Source organism: Paramisgurnus dabryanus, chromosome 14 (assembly GCF_030506205.2).
Source record: "Paramisgurnus dabryanus chromosome 14, PD_genome_1.1, whole genome shotgun sequence".
In the NCBI taxonomy this organism is placed as follows: Eukaryota; Metazoa; Chordata; class Actinopteri; order Cypriniformes; family Cobitidae; genus Paramisgurnus; species Paramisgurnus dabryanus.
Genome location: NC_133350.1, coordinates 24,931,561 through 24,954,720, shown reverse-complemented (window position 1 = coordinate 24,954,720; position 23,160 = coordinate 24,931,561). Strand labels below are relative to the sequence as shown.

The following is a 23,160-nucleotide window of genomic DNA, read 5'->3' as shown; positions in this document are numbered from 1 at the left end:
TCTCTGTGTGATTCATGTTCCCTCAGGGTTGATAATAGTAACACAAAGACACAACACAACTGCTCAAGTGTGCTACTGCATTATGAATGAAATCTGATGACTGCTGAAGTCTCACGCAGAGGACAGAGGATTTCCAAACAGCAACTGATAAATTCACATCCATGTTTAGCATATTTAATGTGATAAGATGGACATTTAGCACTTTATAGATAATAGCACTAAAAGTGGATCATTGCACTGTAAAAAAAAAAAGGCAGCATTAGGTTAAAACAGCTCGGTTTTGACCTGTGATAAGTTGACATAAGAAGTTGAAATTGTTTTAACTTAATTTGTTAAGGTAAAGTAACATAAAAATATATGTTGACAAAATAAATATATATATTTGACAAAAATGCTGTCCTTTTTAAAAGTGTGGCTGATAATCATATAGGGGAACCACTTTAAGTGGTATATACTCTTATATAATTCATTGACTATATGTTTAGTAAAGGAGAAGCCTGCTGAAAGATCAACTCCCATTAGTTTTCGATCCATGAATCAAACATTGTTAGCTACGAAAACTGAAATCAGAACTTTGGAAACCTGAGAAACAGTGTTGATGTGATTTCTCTAGCAGGATGTCAAGGGTTTTGCTTGATATAGCCCAGCCAACATTCATCCCTGCTTTACAGTTTTGCTTTGCAATGGCAATGCTGCTCTTCTTAGTGATGCTGCAACTCTTCCCAGTGAACTGTAAGTAAACTAACAACTGTAATTATATTTCTTGTGCAGGATTTTCAGAAATATTCCAGAGAGGTGCATGGATCAATAGATCTTTCTGTTATTTAAACTTCATTGTTGCTCAGTGTTTGCTAAATCATCCTCCCATTACGTAACCACTATTGAAACTGACAATGTTTACATAGTGGTAGACCGATATTGTTTTTTCAGTTCTGCATTCAATCCCATCCGGCCAATGCTAAAGAAGTTGGATATTACCGTATATGCACCTTTTAGCATGCATTTCTTAGCACGTCATTCAGTGGATAATATGCCAAATGCAGGTTTTTTCAACGGTATCACATTAATTCCACAATAAAAATTATTTGATGGTTCAATTAAAAAAGTAAGTTATCTGGTTACCTTAAAAGTTTGAAGTGATTTGACTTAAAAATATTAGTTAAAAAATAAATAAAATAATCAATTGTGTTATGTTGTGTCAACTAATATTTTTGAGTTAAATTAACAAAAAAATGAAAGTTTTTTAAGTTGAGCCAACTTTTCTTTACGTATACAAAGTAAATTGTACATAAATGTACGATTATCATAAAAAACAATAACGAAATAACCCTGCCCATAACTCCAGTGTCACAGGCAAAAGCAAATGTACAAAATTGTACAATTGTAGCCATACAGTGTAAAAACTGAAAAGGTAATAACTTTAGGTGAAAATTTTAAGTTAAATTAACAAATTTTTATAAGTGTAACCAATTAAAGTAATATTTGATTACTAAGTTGATCCAACTTTACTGCAGTGTAAAAATGTATACAAATTATCCACCTCGTTAAATACATACGGATTGCCACACTGTAAAAAATATTTTGTTGACTTAAATTTTTTTGTTGAATCAACTCGGATTTACAAGTCATTTCAACTTACTATTATTTATCTTGACTAGAGATGAGTTGTTATAACTACAGGTGAGTTGTAATAACTTATAAAATTAAGTTGACTTTTCTCAACTATATTTTATAAGTTGTGACACCTCATCTCTGTTGACATGACTTGTAAATCTGAGTTGATTTAACAAACATTTTTAAGGCAGCAAAGTTTTTTTTACAGTGTAAGTATTCGATTCAGCACGAATAGGAATGAGATTAAAATTCAACTCATCCTCTCTGGCGTCTTTGCAAACTTGAAAAAAGTTGTTTATTTTCCTCATAGGTCTGGACTTCATTCAGGGGCGCATTGTCGGTGGATACACCCCATCGCCGAATTCAATCAAATACATTGTATCGATACAAAGCTCCAAAGGGGTGCATTTCTGCGGTGGATGTCTGGTCCATAAATACTGGGTGCTCACAGCTGCTCATTGCAATGGGTCTGTGATATTTTTTAAAGAAATCTCTCAATAATGTTTTTTTTTATTAACTGAGCTTCTGTCTAATGGCCAAATCTGTGAGTGAGATGAAAGCCATGTGGCAGACATTCACACAGGATGAGCAGTAACCTTGACCTGTCATCACTGTGTGGTACTTAATAGATGTTGGCTTATCTGTTGCTTGGCACAGCTGAGGCTGCTAACAGGGAGAAATATTGTCATTCATCTCATGTCCTTCACAAAGAACATCTGTGCAGAGCAAGTAATGACTGCAATTCAGATATGAAGCTTTTCGATTTGAATCATACAAATGTTGAAAAATCACTTTTGCTCATTGTGGCATTGTGCAGCTTTATTGAAAAAATCAACTAGTGTCAGACGTTTGCAGTTTTCAGGTCTTTATTGATCTTCCAGCCAACTTGTTTAAAGGGATCTTGGGTACTTTTCAGATGGTTATGCTTGGACAGGATATCGACTAGCTCGGGCTGTTTTTTTCATGTTGATGGTCTTGTTACTTGTCTTAAAGGGTGGTTGACATGATGGTGGTGGCTGGAGATTTTACTCTGGGTACTTATGAGGGAACCGAGCAGTTGTCCAAAGCTCAGTCTCTGATTCCACATCCACTGTACAACAGGAGCACTAATAATGCAGACATCATGCTCATAAAGGTATGAGCAAAGTTAATGTTAAGAATAATTTGTTTGCAGATGACATTTGGCTTAATATTTTATTATGTAATGCAATGTAATTCCAACTGTTTTGGAATTCCAACTGTGTTTTCTGCCACTCTTGTCCTGATCTTGCTCTATGGTTTCTTTCAGCTTAGTGTGCCCATAGAGGTGAACAGGTACGTGTCCCTCGCCCTGCTTCCCAAACAGAACGCAGGGTTGCTGGCGGGCAGGATGTGCCGGGTGTCTGGGTGGGGCTCCACCAGCCACAGTGGAGGTCAAAATCCCCTTACTCTCCATACAGTCAAAGTCCCCATCGTCTCTACTGCCAAGTGCAATGGCAGTGAATCTTTTAATGGAAACATCACAGCCAATATGATCTGTGCAGGGACCAGCAAAGGGGGAAAAGATGCATGTAAGGTATACCTCCAGATTGTGCAAACCTGTATCTCATTAAATTTTAAAAGAGATACAACGCATTCATGTGAGCTCTTCTTCTTGGAACCCAAAGAAGTTAAGAATTTGAAGAATAGGCATAAGCCTTTGTATACACTCACCTAAAGGATTATTAGGAACACCATACTAATACTGTGGTTTCATGTTCAAGAAACCAATTTGAAATGATTCGAGCTTTGTGACATGGTGCATTATCCTGCTGGAAGTAGCCATCAGAGGATGGGTACATGGTGGTCATAAAGGGATGGTCATGGTCAGAAACAATGCTCAGGTAGGCCGTGGTATTTAAACGATGCCCAATTGGCACTAAGAGGCCTAAAGTGTGCCAAGAAAACATCCCCCACACCATTACACCACCAGGCTGCACAGTGGTAACATGGCATGATGGATCCATGTTCTCATTCTGTTTACGCCAAATTCTGACTCTACCATCTGAATGTCTCAACAGAAATCGAGACTCATCAGACCAGGCAACATTTTTCCAGTCTTCAACTGTGCAATTTTGGTAAGCACGTGGAAATTGTAGCCTCTTTTTCCTATTTGTAGTGGAGATGAGTGGTACCCGGTGGGGTCTTCTGCTGTTGTAGCCCATCCGCCTCAAGGTTGTGCATGTTGTGGCTTTGCTTTGCTGCATACCTCGGTTGTAACGAGTGGTTATTTCAGTCAAAGTTGCTCTTCTATCAGCTTGAATCAGTCGGCCCATTCTCCTCTGACCTCTAGCATCAACAAGGCATTTTCACCCACAGGACTGCCCCATACTGGATCTTTTTCCCTTTTCACACCATTCTTTGTAAACCCTAGAAATACTCAGACTGGCCCGTCTGGCACCAGCAACCATGCCATGCTCAAAATTGCTTAAATCACCTTTCTTTCCCATTCTGACATTCAGTTTGGAGTTCAGGAGATTGTCTTGACCAGGACCACACCCCTAAATGCATTGAAGCAACTGCCATGTGATTGGTTGATTAGACAATTGCATTAATGAGAAATTGAACAGGTGTTCCTAATAATACTTTAGGTGAGTGTATACATATAAAGGCTTATGCCTATTCTTCAAATATATAAAACCTGATTATCAGTTTAGTAAAGTGCTCTATTGTTGAACATTTAAAAAAAAATAAAGTTCCTAAAAGTTTTATGGTTACATAAGGAACCTGTAAAATCCACAGAACCTTTCTGTTGCACAAAAAGTACTTTGTAGGTTTTGCAGACAGTAAAAGGTTAAGAAAAGATTCCTTTAAGAAAGAACCTTTTATATACAAGAGCCATTTTAGAACAATGTAAAAGTCTGCTGTTCTGTTTCAGGGGGATTCTGGTGGCCCTTTGGTGTGTGAGGGACGGGTCTATGGTCTCGTCTCTTGGGGAAATGGCTGTGGAGATCCCAAATTTCCAGGAGTGTACACAGCCGTTTCCAGGTTCCGCAAATGGATTGACCAAACCATATACAGCCCGTACTTAAAATGCATGAAGCCATGAGATCAAACTTTACTGTACTTAGCGAACAGGACAATTTAGATTTAAGCACATTGAACTACATGATAAAATGCTTTTCAAATACATTTTTATTTCTTACAATTGTTTAATATAGAACAGGCTAATGCATACGTATCCTCAACGTTAAAATTTCAGTCAAGCCGACTGTCAATATGTAATGTTTAGATTGTCTATTAAGCAATAATAATAATACTAAAGTCAAGCTCACCAAACCTGAACATGCAGTGAAATGGATGTGAATGTAGTGTAACCTCGGCTGATTATAAAATATTATATATATATATATATATAATATATATATATTACACAATTACTAATATATATATATATATATATTACAAACAAACTTTTGCATACATTAAAAATTAAATCTCATTAGTAATATGTGTTATGGGGCCATTTTCTAAATATTTAGATTTTTTGCACCCTTTAGAATTCAGATTTTCACAGGCCAAATTTTGCTCTACAAATTATACATCAATGGAAACCGTATTTATTCAGCCTTCAGATGATCAATCACAATTTTAAAACAATTGACCCTTATGACTAGTATTGTGATCCAAGGTCACAATTACTTCATGTTTTAAGTTTTAATCACTCAGTTCTAAATAAAGAAATTGTTATTTTGCGCCTTTTAGTGGAAATGCTAAAAGCTATTACTTTTGAGGAGACATTTTTCAAACTCAGTTAGCAAATGGTGTTTTGCATAGTTTGTATAAATAAACACTTACAGTTGAAATTCCTAATAAATGATTGAAAGCAAAACTCAAAAGGTTTCTTATGTTAAAAAGAGATCCAATTGACTGTTAAGCTGTTAAAGGACTTGCGGTTATGCTTTACATTCAACAATGGATGTTTGCAAATCTAATAGGACAGGGTGTGTCCGCAGTTACTCTTCTCTAGAGGTGGCATCAGTTCGGTTTCACTGCCTGCATATGACACCGCATGTAAAATGATCAGATGTATGACAGACCCTGTGTGTCTACACACAATGATGAGCAGCGGTTTGTCGGATGAATGCGGCCAATTTTATAATAATAACAACATCAATCATCACTTACATAAGCAAATTCATCTTAAATGTTAAACCAACCAACAATAGTGATCATCGGGGAATAAAGACGTTTTTGGAGGCTTGCTACTAAATGCTAACACTTTGAAATTATCTGATGGATCTCTGAATAGTGTTTATGGGAAGTAAAGCGTGAAACAGCATGTTCCCATGAAGTCAAGCATTGTGAATGAAAATGCCACACAGACATAAGTAAATGCTAAATAACAATGTGTTGTTTTCATTTGCTGATTAATGTGCTAATTATTTGTGATGATAATTTGATGTGAAACAGCAAGAAACAAGTGTAGAAAAAGTGACATATTCATAAACAGTGACTGCGATTTGCTTCATTATGTGCAACGTAACACGACATTGAAAGTAATTCGGAATAGATTTTTGTGACAGAATAATGTATTGCAACTTTGGTTCATCAATATTTTTACTGTGGTAACAGAGGACAAACTTATCAGCAGTGTTGGGGAAGTTATTTTTAAAAGTAATGCATTAAGTTACTCCCCAAAAAAGTAGCTAATTGCGTTACTTAGTTACTTTTCATTTACTTTTAAGTTACTTTTGCGTTACTTTTTCTTACTTTGCAGGTGTTTTATATGACTGAAAGTTCTGCATTCCGAAATTGAATACTTCCATCGCAAAACTTTCAAGCTCTGGTCTGCCATCTCCATTTATGAGTTTCTGACTGAAACTGTGCACGCATAAAGTGTGTAATTCCACGTTAATACGTTCAGTTTAATGCTGTACAATGTACATCAAATTAATTAAACTGAAAAGTAACTTGCATTACTTTTTAAAAAAGTAACTCAAAATGCGTTCCTTTACTCGTTACTTCAAAAAAATGATATTATTACGTGATGCACGTTACTTGTAATGCGTTATCCCCAACACTGCTAATCAGTATAAACCAGTGGTTTTCAATGGGTTGCAGCCTTGCAGATGTCTTTCAAAAGAGTCAGTAGGCATAAACAATGCAACAACAAAAAAAGATTCATTAATTGTCACAAATTGGTCTACGGTAAAATTTATCATGGACTGCGCTCTGTAAGTGCACTGTAAAAAGTAAAAGTTGGATCTGCTTAAAAATTACTTCAATTGAAAATACTTAAAAAAGTAAGTTTTATCAACTTAAATTTTCTCACTTTAAATTAGAGCTGGGCATAGATTAATCTAGATTAATCTCATACAAAATAAAAGTAATTGTTGGCATAATATATGAGTGTGTGCTGTGTGTAATTATATAAATACACACACACACAAATTCATGTATGTATTTAAGAAACATTTACATGTGTATATATATTTATTTAGATTTGTATATATTCTAAATTATATATAAATAAAAAAATATATTTAAATAAAACATTTCTTAAATGTGTATATATATGTTTGTGTGTTTAAATACATAATATTTACTCACATTACAAACTCATATTATGCAAAAAATTACTTTTATTTTGTATGAGATTAATCTAGATTAATCTATGCTCAGCCCTACTTTAAATAAACAAATTAAGTGAAAAAACTTTAAAAAATTACTTTAATTAACATCGAAAATTGTAAGGTTTATTAAATTAAAATTTTCACTTAAAATGGGAAAATTTAAGTTAAAATAATTTTTTTGGTGTTACTAATTTAAATTTTTTTTTATTAATCCAACTTTCACTTTTTACAGTGTGGTTGGTATGTTCTTGTGTGTGAAAACTATAAACAATACAAAGTAAAAGTAAATGAATCAAAATGACAAAATTAAACAATTTATACTTGTTTTTCAATTTATGTCAACTTATTACAAAACAAAACTTTAAAAAGTAGGTTGAATTAACTTGCATAATTAAGTTGTTTTAACTTCATGCTGTTTTTTACAGTGTATAGTTGCACTCCACAGTTGTGCTATGGATGTGGTGAATTACTGAGAGCATAGACATTTAAAAGACAAATTAAGTAACCAAAAATGACAATTGTCATATTTTAACTTTAATAATTGCATCACTATGAAAAAATTATTCGTTTATTCAAATTGGCTTTAAAAGTCATTTCAACTCGCTATTTCTTAGTTTGCCTTTGGTTTAACTTATCAAATGAAGAAATTTATAATTGTTCTTTAAAGTTATAACAACTCATTAAAACAAGTTAAAATTGCTAAATTTGATAAGTTAAAGTGTACAGAAATGTAAAATATGCTGTTAAAATGATTTGTAAAGCCAATGAGCAATTTCAGCATTATGGATGTGGCATTTTTATTCAAAAGTCATATTCCTAAACCCCTGATGGAAGAGTCCAGACATCAGAAAAATATCAGCCTATACTTTAGATAAGGCAAACATGCGTTATGGATGTGACAAAAAGTTTTCGGAAGATAACATACTTTGTAGGAATTCTGTGAATTAAAATGCACAAACCAATATCCAACAAATGTAGAAGGAATTGCTCATTTATGACAAAGAAACAACTTTATGGATGTGACAGCTCACTTACTGTACCAAACTATAGTAATAATTTTTCAAAAATGTTTTTAATTTTTTTTAAAGAACTTGGTATTTAAGACCCTAAATATTGACATTTAAGATATCAGAATGGTTAAAAGATTTAGTAAAAACTTATTTTTCATGATTAGGTTGACATTTGCCTTTTATTGCTCCAATTTGTTTATACAGTATGGCTACTTAAAAATTAAAGCAGCAAAACTCTTTTTACAGTTTATTGCTGGGCCTATGCAGTTCAGTATTAAAATATTTAGATGTTTTATAGACAGTCAAATCACTATCCAATTTCTTTCCACATTTTCATTTATTTATCCATATGGCAGACACTTTTACCCTAACCAACTAGCACATCCAATCTATACATAATAAGGCCAGAATGGCATATCTAAAAAGATCTAATCGATTATATCAGTATGCTGTTTTCAGATAACCATGCACCAACTCTGTGCATTCACATTTTCAGCCTTATCAGATAGAATGGCACAAAATGGCCTCCGTCATGGTTCAATCAGAGACAGGAGGAAACTGAGTATCTATCTTCCTTCCTGCTCACTGGATATTTCTGCAGTGGAGTGATGGTGACTGCTCTGTGATCATGGAAAGGTTATAAATGTACTGAAGATTATGCTCTCGAAATCTTGGAAAGAGGAACAAGCCCCCTCAGCTCATATCCAGCTGTGTCCGTATGGCTCCAGCTTTTGATATTGTGAAATGAAAACCTACGCACTGAAGGGAGAAAAACATCCCATAATTCGTTCTCCTGTGATTTCGCAGGCGTTTTTAATATCTTGTTCTGTTCGTTTAGGCTTTGACTGTGAAGCATCAAATAAGGATAAAAGTTGGGTGGGTTGTTTGTGTTTCTACATCTAAGATATGAGGACATGAGTCTAAATGTCATGTCAGGATTTAATCCTATTGATTTTTCATAATAATGTGGCAACTAAATTAAACGTCAAACAGTGAGAGGGAAACTTTGAACTAACATTATAAATACATAAAGGTTATATTCTTAACATATCCTACAGTATAATCATTTACATTGCAAATGCTATATTTGCGCCTGGAATATTTCGGCTGAATTAATAAAATTGGGAAATCATACAAAAGTAATCTAAACTAAGCTGACTCTGGCATTTGATGAATGCTTGTTTTGTATGAATGGCGGCATTTTGATCCTTAGATAAACAGCTTGGGAAAATTCCCAAGATTAATATTGGCGATAGAGCTGCACTGAAAGAGCTGGAGAGCCCTAGACGCACTCATCTCCGCGCGTCGCTCCACCAGGAAGCTCGCGCCTCAGTGACGTTCATTCTTCATCAGGTCTCGTAGGGATCTTTGTTTTGCATCGCTTCCCAATTTGCATTCGTTTCTCAGGTTTTCCATACGACGCCCCAGCCGCCCGAAAAGCCCCGCGCAAACGGCGCGTGTACCTCCGCGAGCGCGCGTCCCCACCTTCAGCATTCCATCGTTCGCAAGAATCCTGGAAATTTTGTAGAAATCGCGGGGTCTAGCGCTGCTACAAGAGGGAAATTACATGCGTGCGCCCAGCGTGCCGCGAAGACACGTGCGATCGAGGTAAACAGCCGCCCGCGTCGCGAAACGCTCGCTCGACAGTCGCGCTATTCACAACGCGCAATCGATTAATAAAGGATATACAGTAGCTGCTGTTTGCGTGTCGGGTCAGTGAATACAGCATGTCTGATGTGTTACCGTATAACGAGGACAAAATGACTCATTATGGAAACGACGGGGACGAGGAACACCTTTCCCTCACCTGCCGACTCCTAGATACCAACAACTTTTTCGCTGGTAACCAGAATAAACGACCGCCAAAGCTCGGGCAGATCGGGAGAAGCAAAAGAGGTAACAGACAAAGCCTTTGTTAAATTGCACGAACAAAACAAGTCGTTTGTTGTGGGCGCAAATGATGCGCAAATTCCTTGTTGCGCTTCACTTATCCTTCCCAATTACCATTTTACGCACGATGCATGGAAATGCTGCGAAAATACTTCATACGTAGGATTTTATCAAGTGATTTCGCACGCATTACGATTGTCTTGTGCACTTCATTCTGTCATGCTTAGTGCTTAGCTGTCTTCAAATCATGGACGTAAAGGTCTTAAAAACGGATAATGTGATGTAATGCGCCATTATTGCTGTTAGGAGATGTATTAAAATTCATGGCAACGTGGAATCTCCATCTTTGCGCCCCTTGTGTCAGTGCATGTGCAGAAGAATGAGAGACAATGTGTGGGTCTGTCATCATCATTACACAGTGCTCAACCCTTTTCTCTCTATCCGACAGTTATTGAAGAAGAAAACGATGGCGAAGCGTTGGAAAAAAGCACAGAGAAATCGTCCTCATCTGCGTGAATTGGCCACTAAGAGACTTAACCTCCCGTGTCTATATCCAAAGACGTTTTGAAGAGGCACTCTCTCCCATCTGACAACAAGCACTTCACACATCCTTTCTTCAATCTCCCTAACTCCATTGTCCAGGGTTTACAGACTGATTGGTGGACTGAAGCGGCGGTCCGGACGAGTGGCGGGCCCATGGGCTCGAAGGAATACTGTGTTTTCCAAACTATTCCGAGATATGTGCAATGACAGAGTTGGGTCTCATTAAAGAGGCCGCACTCTCTTTTATTTTTGGTTATAATGAAGCAATTAGAAAGACTGAGCACAGTACCATTAACATCTAACCAGTATCTTCCCCATAACGTGTTGGTGCACGGTTAACCGAGTAGCCTGCTGGTGGTGTTAATGGTATGCAAGCAATGTTGATCTTTCTTCCACGGTGGACCTTTAAAGGGGTTCCACTATGTATGTAAAAAAAGCTATTTATTAAATCTTTGGATACATATTTTGCAGTGTTGAAGGTTGAGCAAACGTTTTATATAGAACGATGACGAGAAGTGATTTTGCTTTCGATTAATGTTTTGTATGTAGCTTAACTGTGATTCTCGTGATCTGCTTTAATGGTGATTTCATTTCAATCGTTTGATGTTCGTTTACTAACAGGTAAAATCTGGAATGTCAGTTGAACTACAGTAATCTTACAGTTGCATTATTATTATTGTAAAACTATTTACTGTAAATGTGCCAAATGATCCTGACAGAAATCGATATTTCTGTGCTTTCTTCACGTGCACAGTTTTATTAATATTTGGTGGTCATGTTTACAGGGCTCTTTCATACTTGTGATGTATTTTAGTCATGCATGACGAACCTCAAGACCTCAAGAACGTCTTCTTGATTACCGTATTTATCTCGCAGAACATTTCTACAGAATATCTGTTATAATAAAGATTTCGAGAAACGTTAAAGGAGACACCTTGTTTTTGTGACAGATCCAAAGACTCAGTTTAGCCCGGTTAAATCTGTGTGTGTTCTCAAATCCAAGGGACGTGACATTTCCCCCTCTGCCACAAGCTTTAAATGATTCATGCTTTGGGATGAGCACCATTTTAAATCTAGTCCATCGAGATTGTGGAAATCACGTGGCGTGTCAGTGCAAATATTACATGCAGACTGTACATGAGTTTCCCAAGGCTCTTTCTAGCAGTCTAGAGGTAACAGTTAATAAAAATGCTGGCTGGATGGGCTGCCATGGCAACAGATTCACCTTGCATGAAATCTCACATGTGTCCACTAGGGAAGCCACAGCAGTATGCGGAGGAAACACTGTTCATCTCCAATCATAAACTATTGCATTATGTAAGTACAAAAATACTTTTGTGCTCATGCAGAAATGTAGCTATAAACCCTAATCGGGTTGGATTTACATATACGGGTGTGATTGCCAATAAATTGGCATTGCCCAAAAAGCAAAGGTTACGATACAAAATGGTGCATCATGCATTTTTAAAATGTCACAAATACCAGGGAATACCGTAGAATGAGGATATATCTCAGACGTGAATAGTCCGATTATGTAATGCACACGGGAAGTCAGCCGGTGACACAGCCTGGTGCATGGTAGAGGCATGCAAATACGCAGGCTTCTAGTGCAATTTGCATTTAGTTTTGGCTTTGTTCAATGGGGGCTCCTGCTTTGGCTTTTATGGGAGTGCCCTGTCCACTGGCAATGTGACTCACACGTTAAATTGAACCATGGGAGGGGGCTGAGGTCAGAATAGGGAAATGTTTGCGGTGGTTTTGGACATGACCTATGGAAGGTTTCGTGCAATTCAAGACTTGTGGAATCATAGTCAAGTATGAAAAAATATGCTTTTGGGGGGATTTTTTTCACTTGGTACCCAAAGTAATTTGTGTTTATGCTAATGGAAGGACTTTGTTTATCCATTTTATCCAAAGTGACTTACATTCATTTTAAGATCACTGGAATCAGATCCATGAGCTTTAGGGACATTGATACCCATTGGCCACTGACCACATTTTATCATGTCAATATATCACACTAGCAGTAAATGATTGACATTATTCAGACGTCATATCACACAGATAAGCGATTATCTTCAGGTTTTATGTCCGCATCGATGATACTGGTGGTGTGCGGTGTGGATTTGTTTGGAGGGCTAGTTGTTATTTTGTTGGGAGTCTGAGTCAGAGAAGCTCACTCAGTATGTACACCATGCACACCAGAAGGCGACATACACTGTTGGCTGACTGGGCTGTTTCCATGGTTACCATTACAGGTTTTTGCTCTCTTTGCTGCTGCAAGTCGTCAGTGTACGAGAATGTTTCGGAGAGTGATTTTTGATGCAGGGGCTTCGAAAGAAAGCAGCCGGACATATGGATCGTGCGTTCGTTCCTGTAGCCGAAGGGTATATGTGGAAAAGTTGTCGTTCGTAGTTTACCAATCCAAATATGATGTAATAGAGCCACTAATTCGAATAAATTACATTGCATAGCACGGTTTGGCTTTCCACTGCGGGTGATGTAACACTATTGTGCGGTTCCACGGAAACCATTTAAAATGCATCAGCCGTCTACAGCCGTACGCACACCGCGAACAAATGTTCAACTGCAGAAGCGAAGCCTCGCCGTACTAGAGGTCACTTCACAATCTATTACATGCGGATCGTGTTCGGAAGGGAACGGGGTGGGTTCTTTGTCTCTCTGTGCCAAAGAAACACAGTGTAAAAGCCCTGGGCAACATGGCTGGTAACTGTGTAAGTGAAGCTCTTGAATAAAATATGTTGGTTCAGATGGAAATACACCATTGGTCAATGGGTTAGACCCACATGTCTTTGTCCTTCACAAAAACAAACTGTTAGGGCATTGACTCGGATACAGGAGCCAGATTCAGGGTTAAAAACCAAAATTATATTATTGCATAAACTTTTCATATCACTGCCTTTTACTTGTAATCTTGCAAGTAGATCATTATTGTTTTTATACATTTTGTGACCTTTTAAAATAATGTATTTTCCAGTCGAAGGAGAACCAATCAGCTATAGAGTATCAGCATTATAAAGAAACTAATGTATTATTAAGAACATAATAAAGCAGGACAGGGAATGTGTTATAGGAGAATGATTGCTTATCTACAAACACAATAAAGCATCTCTGGATACAAAAAGCTCTGGTACAGGGCCTGTGTGTGACATTAACTAGTACAAAGAGAACTTCTGATGTTTTCCTCATTCATTTGTGATGGCATGAGAGGTCAAACATTAAATTTGCAAATAAAATTTGTGTAGCGACTCTTTTTGTTGTTGTTTTCTGAATTGTATCAGCACTTTGGCACTTATGTATGACTTGGATTCAGGGTTTCTAGGTCTGCGTAACACATTGGTTCTGAAACTTATGCGGGTATGGCCCCCTTGTGTACGGTGCATCCCTTCGAGCCCCAAAACCACGAATATGCTACACTCCAATAACAAATATTTTACATTCACTGCATTACACACAATTTCTTCTTAAAACTCATTATAAGTAATTATAAAAAGATGGTAAGATGTAAAGCAGATAAAAAAATCACGATGTACAAAATGCATACAACCTGCGGCAACAGTTTAAAAGTAGCCCAATTACGCATGAAAACCACAGACTTGGCAACACTGCTTGGATTAGATGTGCACATTTTACTAGCATTATAATTATTTGAATGATGTGATTATGTGTGTAGTTGGTTTATGGTGTAACATTGATTAATTTTACAAGTTAAAAGCTGTAAAAATAACCTGCATGTACGTTTGAGTTGCTTTTATGTATTACATAATGACCAAATGGTAAGTAGTACTTTATCTGGAATGGTAAGGTAAATATATAAATCTATGATTAAGGCTTAGGTGTATTGTTTATCAAATGTCACCTATAGTATCTAAAAAACAGAATTATTTTTATCTTTTATTTTTTGGTTGCCATGGACACTTGGGACTTAGATATCACAATGGATGAGAAAAGATAAAAAGAAAAGGTTTTTCTGAAAGTGCTTTAAGGGGGAAAGAAAGGATTTCTCAAAACACAAACTGATGTTATCTTGAAACACAAGCAAAAGGCACCCCTTATTCAGTCTATTCGACAAGAGGAGAAGCAAGAATCAATTACTCATTTAAACCAACAAGTGACCCAGCCAGACCACAATATAAAGTTGACTGTCACACCTGATAAAAGCAGGTCTAGTGAATGAAAAGGTCTCTATAGATGTTCACAACCAAAGAGAGTCAGAATATAGAAGTATGCACTATATTTGCAATGTTAAATAAACAGATATAGTATTGTTTATTGTTTTTAAATATATAATGCAAAGACTCAGTCTGGCAAATTCTCATCTTCTGTCATTGAAAATTGTCTTTCTGTAAGTGTGAGGAATTAAAAAGGTATAGGGCAGCATCTACAGGCAATGTAGAGAATTACTGATATCCAAACCAGCTCTTAGTCTTTTATTCCAGTTAATCTGATCTGAGGAGACACCTTAAAGGGGGCATACCATAAAAATCTGACTTTTTATAGCATGTTTAAGTGCTATAATTAGGTCCCCAGTGCTTTTATCAATCTAGAAAATGTAAAAAAGATCAACCCAGTAACTTAGTTTTGGTAAACTATTCTCTGCAAGCATGTGAAAAAATAGGGCATTGAAATTTGGGAAGGGGATCTTATAATAATACTGCCACTTAATATGCCATTTAGTGTCGAGAGAAAGAGAGAGGCAAAAATATTTGACGCCACAATTGAGTTTCAATTTCAACAAACCACCATCATTGTGATTAGTGTTTGCATTTCATCAGCTCATTTTCATTTAAAAGGACACACCCAAAAACGATATATTTTTGCTCACACATGCTATAATAAATTATCTGTGGGGTATTATGAGCTAAAACTTCACATATGTACTCTGGGGACACCACATATTTATTTTACATAATAAAAAGTATTGTGAAATGTCCCCTTTAACAGAAACCATCTAAAGGAAGTATCTTGGGTTTTCATTCAGAGAAGGAAGCATGTGGAGTATAAATGTGCAAGAAACAGCTCAAAATAAATATATATCATCACACAATTAGCCTCGTTAATTTCTTATGCTTTATTTTTTAAGTTGTCTTCACGTTCATTTTTTTTAAGTGACGTTACAGTAACAAAGCCACTGCGGAACATTTAAATAGGAACCAAACGCGTGTACGCGTGTTTCCGCCCGGAGGTGTGAGTATCGCACAACATAAAGCGAGGAAAGCCGCACGCCATTGTATGAATTTGTTGCATTGAAGTTTTACGTTTACTTTTATCAAACCTTTATATGTAGTTACATTTAACAGTCCGCTGTTAAATTTTTGAATCCTCTTTTAAAGAAAAGTATTTTATTTAAAAGTAATAACATGGCAACAGATTCGTGGGCCCAGGCTGTTGATGAGCAAGAAGCCGCCGCGGAGTCGGTACGTTTAAATATCTAAGATAATGACTATGAACCAGCATACCGATAATGTGTTTTAATTCTGTAAGCCGACAAGTCGCAGAACTGAAATAATTGTAACGTTATAATTTAAAATTCCTGTTAGCAGTTTAACGTTAAAATTGTACAACTTCAGTGCTGTCTTTAGTATAACTACATTGGGTTTTAATTTAATATTTTAAGAAATGCTTCTTAATAAACGTAGTAAATAAAAAATACTACTTAAAAGTTAAACCTGCAAAGTAAAGTTGTATTAAATTGGACTGTTTTACAAGTTTAGTGTCGCTCTTGTTTTTGAGCATGACGTCATAGTGACGCCAAAGCTTGAGGAGTTTTGTTTTTCATTTCACTACTTGAGTGGCATTTGAGGCATGTTTAATAAAAGACATTTTAAAATTGAATGTGTACATTCATATATGCAAATATAACGTAAACAATATATTATGTATACATTTTACCTGTCTAAAAGTCTTTTGTAAGTCATTGCATGCTGGCTTTACAGATAAGCAGTTTGCAAATAAACGAGAAGGATGACACACCGAAAACAGAGGCAAAAGCAGAGGCGAAAGCGGAGGCAAACGGTGAGAATGAAACATGGTTGCCTTTTGTTTATCCATAAAGTATAAACAATTTTTCTGCTGTGCTTTTTTATGTCAGAGAATTTCACAATAAATGTTTGTGCTTAATTTGCTTTATATTTGCAAGGGGCAAACACAGCAGTAGATGGAGAAAAGACAGAGGAGGATGATAAAGGTTAGTTATATGAATTCACAGTTTGTTTGGTATCTGAGAGTATATGCATGCTGTCCACCTAAGAGTTGAGTTGACTTAACTGATCTGTATTGCAGATGACAAGGCGGCACAGTCACTGTTGAATAAACTGATACGAAGTAATCTAGTAAACACGACCAATCAAGTGGAAGTTTTGCAGAGAGATCCAAGCTCTCCGCTTTACTCTGTCAAGTCCTTTGAAGAGCTCAGATTGTAAGTGACATTTTTTTTACCTTTTAATATTATTACAGAGTCAACACATATTAAGACAAAGAGATATATATAGTCTCCATTAAACCAAATTTATATTTGTGGATCGAGTCTTTGCATAGCATGTGTCACGTAGCCTTTGCCGTTTACTACGCCACACCATGACACGTTCCCCCTCTAAAATCGAATGCCTTGTCAATTCTACACAAACTGCAAGTGATGTGATTGGTCTCCTCGAACCCCTCCCTCAGGTAAAAAAATTGCCACGGTAAAAACCAAAATGGACCAATCTCCTGGATGCGCATACACGTATAAGCTTTAAAAAAAAAAATCACTCTGTGATTTAATGATGGAAATTGCGTCACATGCTCTGTACACGGACCCTCAAGTATGTGTTAAAGATGGACCATAGTTCTGCCTTAAGTCAGCATAACCGTTGACATTTCCTACCTGCGGTCTGTATGTTAACACGGACAACGATTCAAGTAGAATAAATGAAAACAGACGCGTAGATGTTGTGGCCCATCTTCACCTCAAAAGTACAAACCAGGCTTTATGTATCTTTCCATAAATTTGCAGTGGACAAGACAACATGGGATGTGAAAATTGGATCTGTTTTGGAGTCTCAGAGCAGACACCATAAAATTTATTTGGTTCTTTGAAAGAATGAGGCTAAGGTCTTTGGTGTGTTTTTTTATAGATTTGCCTGGGTAAATTATGGATTTAGTTTTACTAGGAATTATATCCACTAAAATATATTTACTCTTCTGCAGGAAACCTCCACTGCTACAGGGAGTGTATGCCATGGGTTTCAACAGGCCATCCAAAATCCAGGAGACTGCATTGCCCATGATGCTGGCAGAACCGTAAGTTCCCAATAAGCTTTTCTGTATTTAAATCCATTTAAATTTGTGCATCTGAAACTCTAAAGGCATTAACGAAACGCATCTTCCTCCTTCAGCCCACAGAATCTCATCGCTCAGTCTCAATCTGGCACGGGTAAAACTGCTGCCTTTGTCCTGGCCATGTTAAGTCACGTGGATCCTGAAAACAAATGGCCTCAGGTACATGCCATCACCAGCATCAGCGATTGTAACACATTAATACAACTAGTTCATTTGTTTAATGTTTCTGATTCTTTTGTCTAGTGTCTCTGTGTCTCACCAACCTATGAGCTGGCCCTGCAGACAGGGAAGGTCATCGAGCAAATGGGACAGTACTACCCTGAAGTCCAGCTAGTCTATGCTATACGGGGAAACAAACGTAAGAGCTCTTTTTTTTCTTAGAAGTTTAAAGAAATAGTTGCGGTAGCACTTTTAGCATAGCTTAGCATAATGCATTGAATCTGATTAGACCATTAGCATTGTGCTCAAAAATAACCAAAGAGTTTCAATATTTTCCCTATTTAAAACTTGACTCTTCTGTAATTACATTGACCGTACTAAGACCGACGGAAAATTAAAAGTTGTGATTTTCTAGGCAGATATGACTAGGAACTATACTCTCATTCTGGCGTAATAAGCAAGGACCTTTTTGCCGTACCATGGCTGCAGCAGGCGAAATAATATTACGCAGCACCTGAAACCCCTTTGTAACTTTCAATAGCAGGGGACTATTTTCGGGCACTGCGTAATATCATTGGTACCATGGTATGGCAGAAAAGTCGTAGGGGTGCTGAAAATGAGCATATTTTAAAAAAAAAAGTGGAGTGTCCATTTTAAAGGCCCTTTGACTTGTATTGTAAAGCATAAAATATGCACATTAATGCATTTGCACGTATGATGTAAAGCATGTTATTGAGCCGTTTGTGTGTGTGGTCCAGTGGAGCGAGGAGTGAAACTCAAGGAACAGATTGTGATCGGAACTCCTGGTACAGTTCTGGATTGGTGCCAAAAGCTCAAGTTCATCGACCCCAAGAAGATCAAGGTGTTCGTTCTGGATGAAGCTGATGTGATGATTGCCACACAGGGCCATCAAGACCAGAGTATACGTATTCAAAGGTTTGAGCAACACCTTAATATACATACAGCCGTGGAAAGAGACAATTTCAATGGTCCCTTTCAGGTTTTTTTTAGATTTACTATTTATAGATATGTGTTTAAGTAAAATTATCACTTTTGTTTCGTTCTGTCAACTACGGACAACATTTCTGCCAAATTCTTAATAAAATTTATGGTTGTATTATGTGAAAAAATGGTCAAAAAAAAAAAAAAATGAAAACGTGGTCAAAATAACAAAACAACAAAAAAACCATGCAGTGTTATCTGATCTTCAATACTGCAGAGAAAACAAGTTCAAAGTCATTTCTTAACAACAAACTACAAATGTTTTTACATGCATTTAAAAAAAGGGGGTCATGTCATGCTCTCAGTCTCTTACATATGCTGTTGTATGACTTTGTGACTCCTGAGATTTGCTTTTGTTAAAATTCAACTAAACTGAAATGGTCACATTACATCTAAAATGATCAAAACTGGAGTGGTCTCTTTATATTTTCCACGGCTGTATATGTAGAAATGAACACATTTTATCTTGGAGGTTGATAATTTCCCAAAATTTGTAGACCAGTGTTACTTTTTCAAAAGTTAACTTTACCAAACATGAATTTTGTCGCATTTTACAGGATGCTTCCTAAAACTTGCCAGATGCTGCTTTTCTCTGCCACTTTTGAAGAAACTGTGTGGAACTTTGCCAAGAGAATCGTTCCCGACCCCAACATCATTAAACTCAAACGAGAGGAGGAGACTCTAGACACCATCAAGCAGTACTACGTCATCTGCAATAGCAAGGAAGAGAAGTTCCAGGCTTTGTGCAACATCTATGGAGCCATTACCATCGCACAGGCCATGATCTTCTGCCATGTAAGAATTGAGATTGACACGTTAACAGCTGCTTCTGTTTATGTTTCATGTTCTTCAAAAAGCATGGTTGGATAAGAAGGTAAACAACATTTTGTAAACGACACCTCAGAATTGGAGAACTGTATCTCTTGTCATCACAGACTAGAAAAACTGCCGGTTGGTTGGCGGGAGAGCTTTCTAGAGAGGGTCATCAGGTGGCGCTGCTCAGCGGAGAGATGCAGGTGGAACAGAGAGCAGCGGTCATCGACCGTTTCCGCCATGGCAAGGAGAAAGTGCTTGTTACCACAAACGTTTGCGCTAGAGGCGAGTACATCTGTTTTAAGTCATACAATACTGAAGATGACCAGCTATAGTTATTTTGTTTAATTTCCGTTTTGCTAACGTGTGTTGGTCAACAGGTATTGATGTTGAGCAAGTGTCTGTGGTTATCAACTTCGATCTGCCGGTAGACAAGGACGGCAACCCTGACAACGAGACATACTTGCACAGAATTGGGCGCACTGGGCGATTTGGCAAGAGGGGGTTAGCCATCAACATGGTGGACAGCAGGTTTAGCATGAACATCCTTAACCGGATCCAGGAACACTTCAGTAAGTTAAATTCTCTTTTTCAAAAGTAAACCAGATTAAAATGGCACGCATTTGTTCACATGTTAAGGTTGTTTCAAATGACCTCAGGGCTTCAATACACTCTTTTGACTGCTATCTTAAAGACTAGATGGCATCATGAAATAATGATTTTTAAAGGTAGCTACATTGTAAAAATTTCTTGTTAATTGAATTAATTTCAACTTTTTGACTAGTAATGAGTTGTTTTAAATTATTAAAATGGCTATAAAGCTTAAGCAAATTCAATTTCTAATTTTCTAATTATTAAAAGATTTCCAGATGATGTCTGGTGTTCTGTTGAAGTCTGTTCCCTCTATTTGTTTCTTATAGGGTTTCCATCATGTTAAGTTTATAATTTATTTAGAAAGATTAAAGATTTGAATAATATCAATAATATCACCATTTATTAATAATTTCATAATTTTTTTAATTTTCTATTACTTCTTTTTACCTTATATCTTAGCCTAGGTCGTCTTCCTGTTTGTTCTAAAATTATGATCTTTACATACTTAATAAATATAGCACACACACATGATGTAAAGTGTAGATTGGTAGTTAAATCAGGCTTCTCCTATCGATGAATCAAATTTTTGACTATTCGGAAGCACCCCTATTGCAAACAAAGCATAAAAGATTGCTAAAAGTAAACTATTTGTAAACAAACTTTGAAACCAATTACTTTGTTGTTGTGAATTTGTCATTGTGTGGCAAAATTATCAGTAGCTGAGTTTCCATCTAAGCAAATCTTTTCAAAAGTTGATAAAAACAAAATAATGCAAATTAGGGGTTTTTATTTGAAATTTGCCTTTCCATCACTTGTTTTTGATGCAATACTTCAAAATGCACAAAATCATAGTGATGGAAACATGGCTACTGTGGTGCGACTTTAAACGTAACTTATTGCGGAAAAACAGGCATCACACGCTTTAAAAATTGCTATAATAATTGCTTTTAAACTTTCCTACATGGACTCCATTTGCTGTTGACCTTTTTTCATTTAAATGTTGTAAAGCTTTTGTGTAAAATTTAAATGTTTAATGGTATTAATTTGGACTAATTTAAATATCTTCCATTGCAGATAAGAAAATTGAAAAGCTAGACACGGATGATTTGGATGAAATTGAGAAAATCGCCAATTGAGGAGCGTATTCGTTCCAACAGGACTGTGCTCTTAACTATGTTTTTAATTCAGAGGCTGGGATTAGATCTGTGCCAGAGAGGATGTTTACATGAGCTGTTTTATCTCAGATGGTGTTTTTATAGGTTTTTCTCATTTTATCCCATTTCACTCTTTATACTTAATAAATTTGGAATATTTAGTCTTATCTTCACTTGTACGCAAATGCTATAGCAGCAGTCTAAGATATACGCGTGTTTTAAGCATGAAATGAAAAATATGCCTTTTAATAACCTTTCACACTAAGTGTGGGAAGTGTGTTTCGACTGTTATTATATTAATTTCTAAAACGGGCTCCAAACATGGATGCGTGGGTATTGCCACAAGCGTTATATTTTGATTGCTGACAGTTTTGTTGAACTAGTAGCTTTTCTTATTTTCCAAAGTGTGCTGGGTTCTTCAATTACTTTACACTTTATGCCAACCTGCAGTACTGCAGTGAAAATGTGTGTTTGATCAAGTCCATGTTATATGAAGTCTGAGAGCAGCTACATTGGATTTTGCGTAACACTCCAAGCAAGGACTCGCAATGCAGGGTTTTATTTAATAATAAAAGGATATTTACTGTGCTACTTCAGAAATCATAATCGTAAGTTTAATACTCCTTAAAAGTCATTGGCTTTGAATCATGAATAATAATTGCCATTGCCTGGCCAAAGATTTTTGCCTTCATTGGATTTTATCAATCGAATATATGAAATAATGCAAATGTATACATTGTATAGTGCTATCATGAATATTTAAGTAGAAAGAGTGAAATGATAACCATATTCAGCAGTCGAGTTGAAAGCAGATATGTTACGCATTCATTATATTTTCACTGCATTGCAGTCGTATGTTACCAAGTGTTTAAATTTTTTATCATAATAGGCTGTGCCCCAATTTCCATTTGCAGCCATCTTAAAAATGTACACTCAGTTTCACTTCAGGGTAGTCATAGCAAATGATTATTTTATATTGTGGGACATTTTAATTTAATGACTTTAAAAACAACCAACATTGCACTGCATTATATACATATTTTATTCATTGGCATGCAAGTGTGTCAGTCATACCTTTTGAAGGGAATGTGAATGATATGCTATACTTTTTGATAAATACTGGATTGACTAAAGATATTATCTCCTGATGCCTTGTTCATTTTTCCAAGTTTGGTTCAAGCTGTGAGTCATACTTGACCTGGAAAAGAGGTTTTTATTTTTGTCTTTTCTTTGAAAAATGTGAACTATTATTAAAATGGACTGTCAAGACATCAACACTTAAACTGGTGTCGCACGATTAAATAAATAGAAATGGACTTCGTATCTCTGCTGTTTTCAGATACATTCCCGCAGCTTTCTACGCTAACATGTTTATCTTTGGTATTGCAACACAATGCTTTAGGCTAATTAATTTATTGACATTGTGATATGTTCACTTTAATTGAG

General features: G+C 36.4%; 3 protein-coding genes across 3 annotated transcripts; all 3 read left to right on the top strand.

Annotated features, from left to right (window-relative positions):
• Positions 1-632: 632 nt before the first annotated feature.
• LOC135719447 (trypsin) lies at positions 633-4,962 on the top strand. Its single transcript, XM_065242130.1, has 5 exons — positions 633-732; positions 1,925-2,081; positions 2,608-2,749; positions 2,903-3,169; positions 4,511-4,962. Exons 1-5 carry the CDS (start codon positions 684-686, stop codon positions 4,679-4,681), a joined length of 786 nt encoding a protein of 261 aa, XP_065098202.1. The 5' UTR covers positions 633-683; the 3' UTR covers positions 4,682-4,962.
• A 4,428-nt stretch (positions 4,963-9,390) lies between these two features.
• On the top strand, positions 9,391-11,577 carry camk2n1a (calcium/calmodulin dependent protein kinase II inhibitor 1a). The gene is made up of 2 exons (XM_065241743.1): positions 9,391-10,114; positions 10,557-11,577. Exons 1-2 carry the CDS (start codon positions 9,946-9,948, stop codon positions 10,622-10,624), a joined length of 237 nt encoding a protein of 78 aa, XP_065097815.1. The 5' UTR covers positions 9,391-9,945; the 3' UTR covers positions 10,625-11,577.
• Positions 11,578-15,844: 4,267 nt separating this feature from the next.
• Positions 15,845-23,037, top strand: ddx19b (DEAD-box helicase 19b). Its single transcript, XM_065241740.1, has 12 exons — positions 15,845-16,089; positions 16,609-16,687; positions 16,812-16,859; positions 16,955-17,090; positions 17,861-17,953; positions 18,049-18,151; positions 18,236-18,350; positions 18,910-19,087; positions 19,711-19,948; positions 20,089-20,251; positions 20,347-20,538; positions 21,635-23,037. Exons 1-12 carry the CDS (start codon positions 16,033-16,035, stop codon positions 21,694-21,696), a joined length of 1,464 nt encoding a protein of 487 aa, XP_065097812.1. The 5' UTR covers positions 15,845-16,032; the 3' UTR covers positions 21,697-23,037.
• Positions 23,038-23,160: the final 123 nt, after the last annotated feature.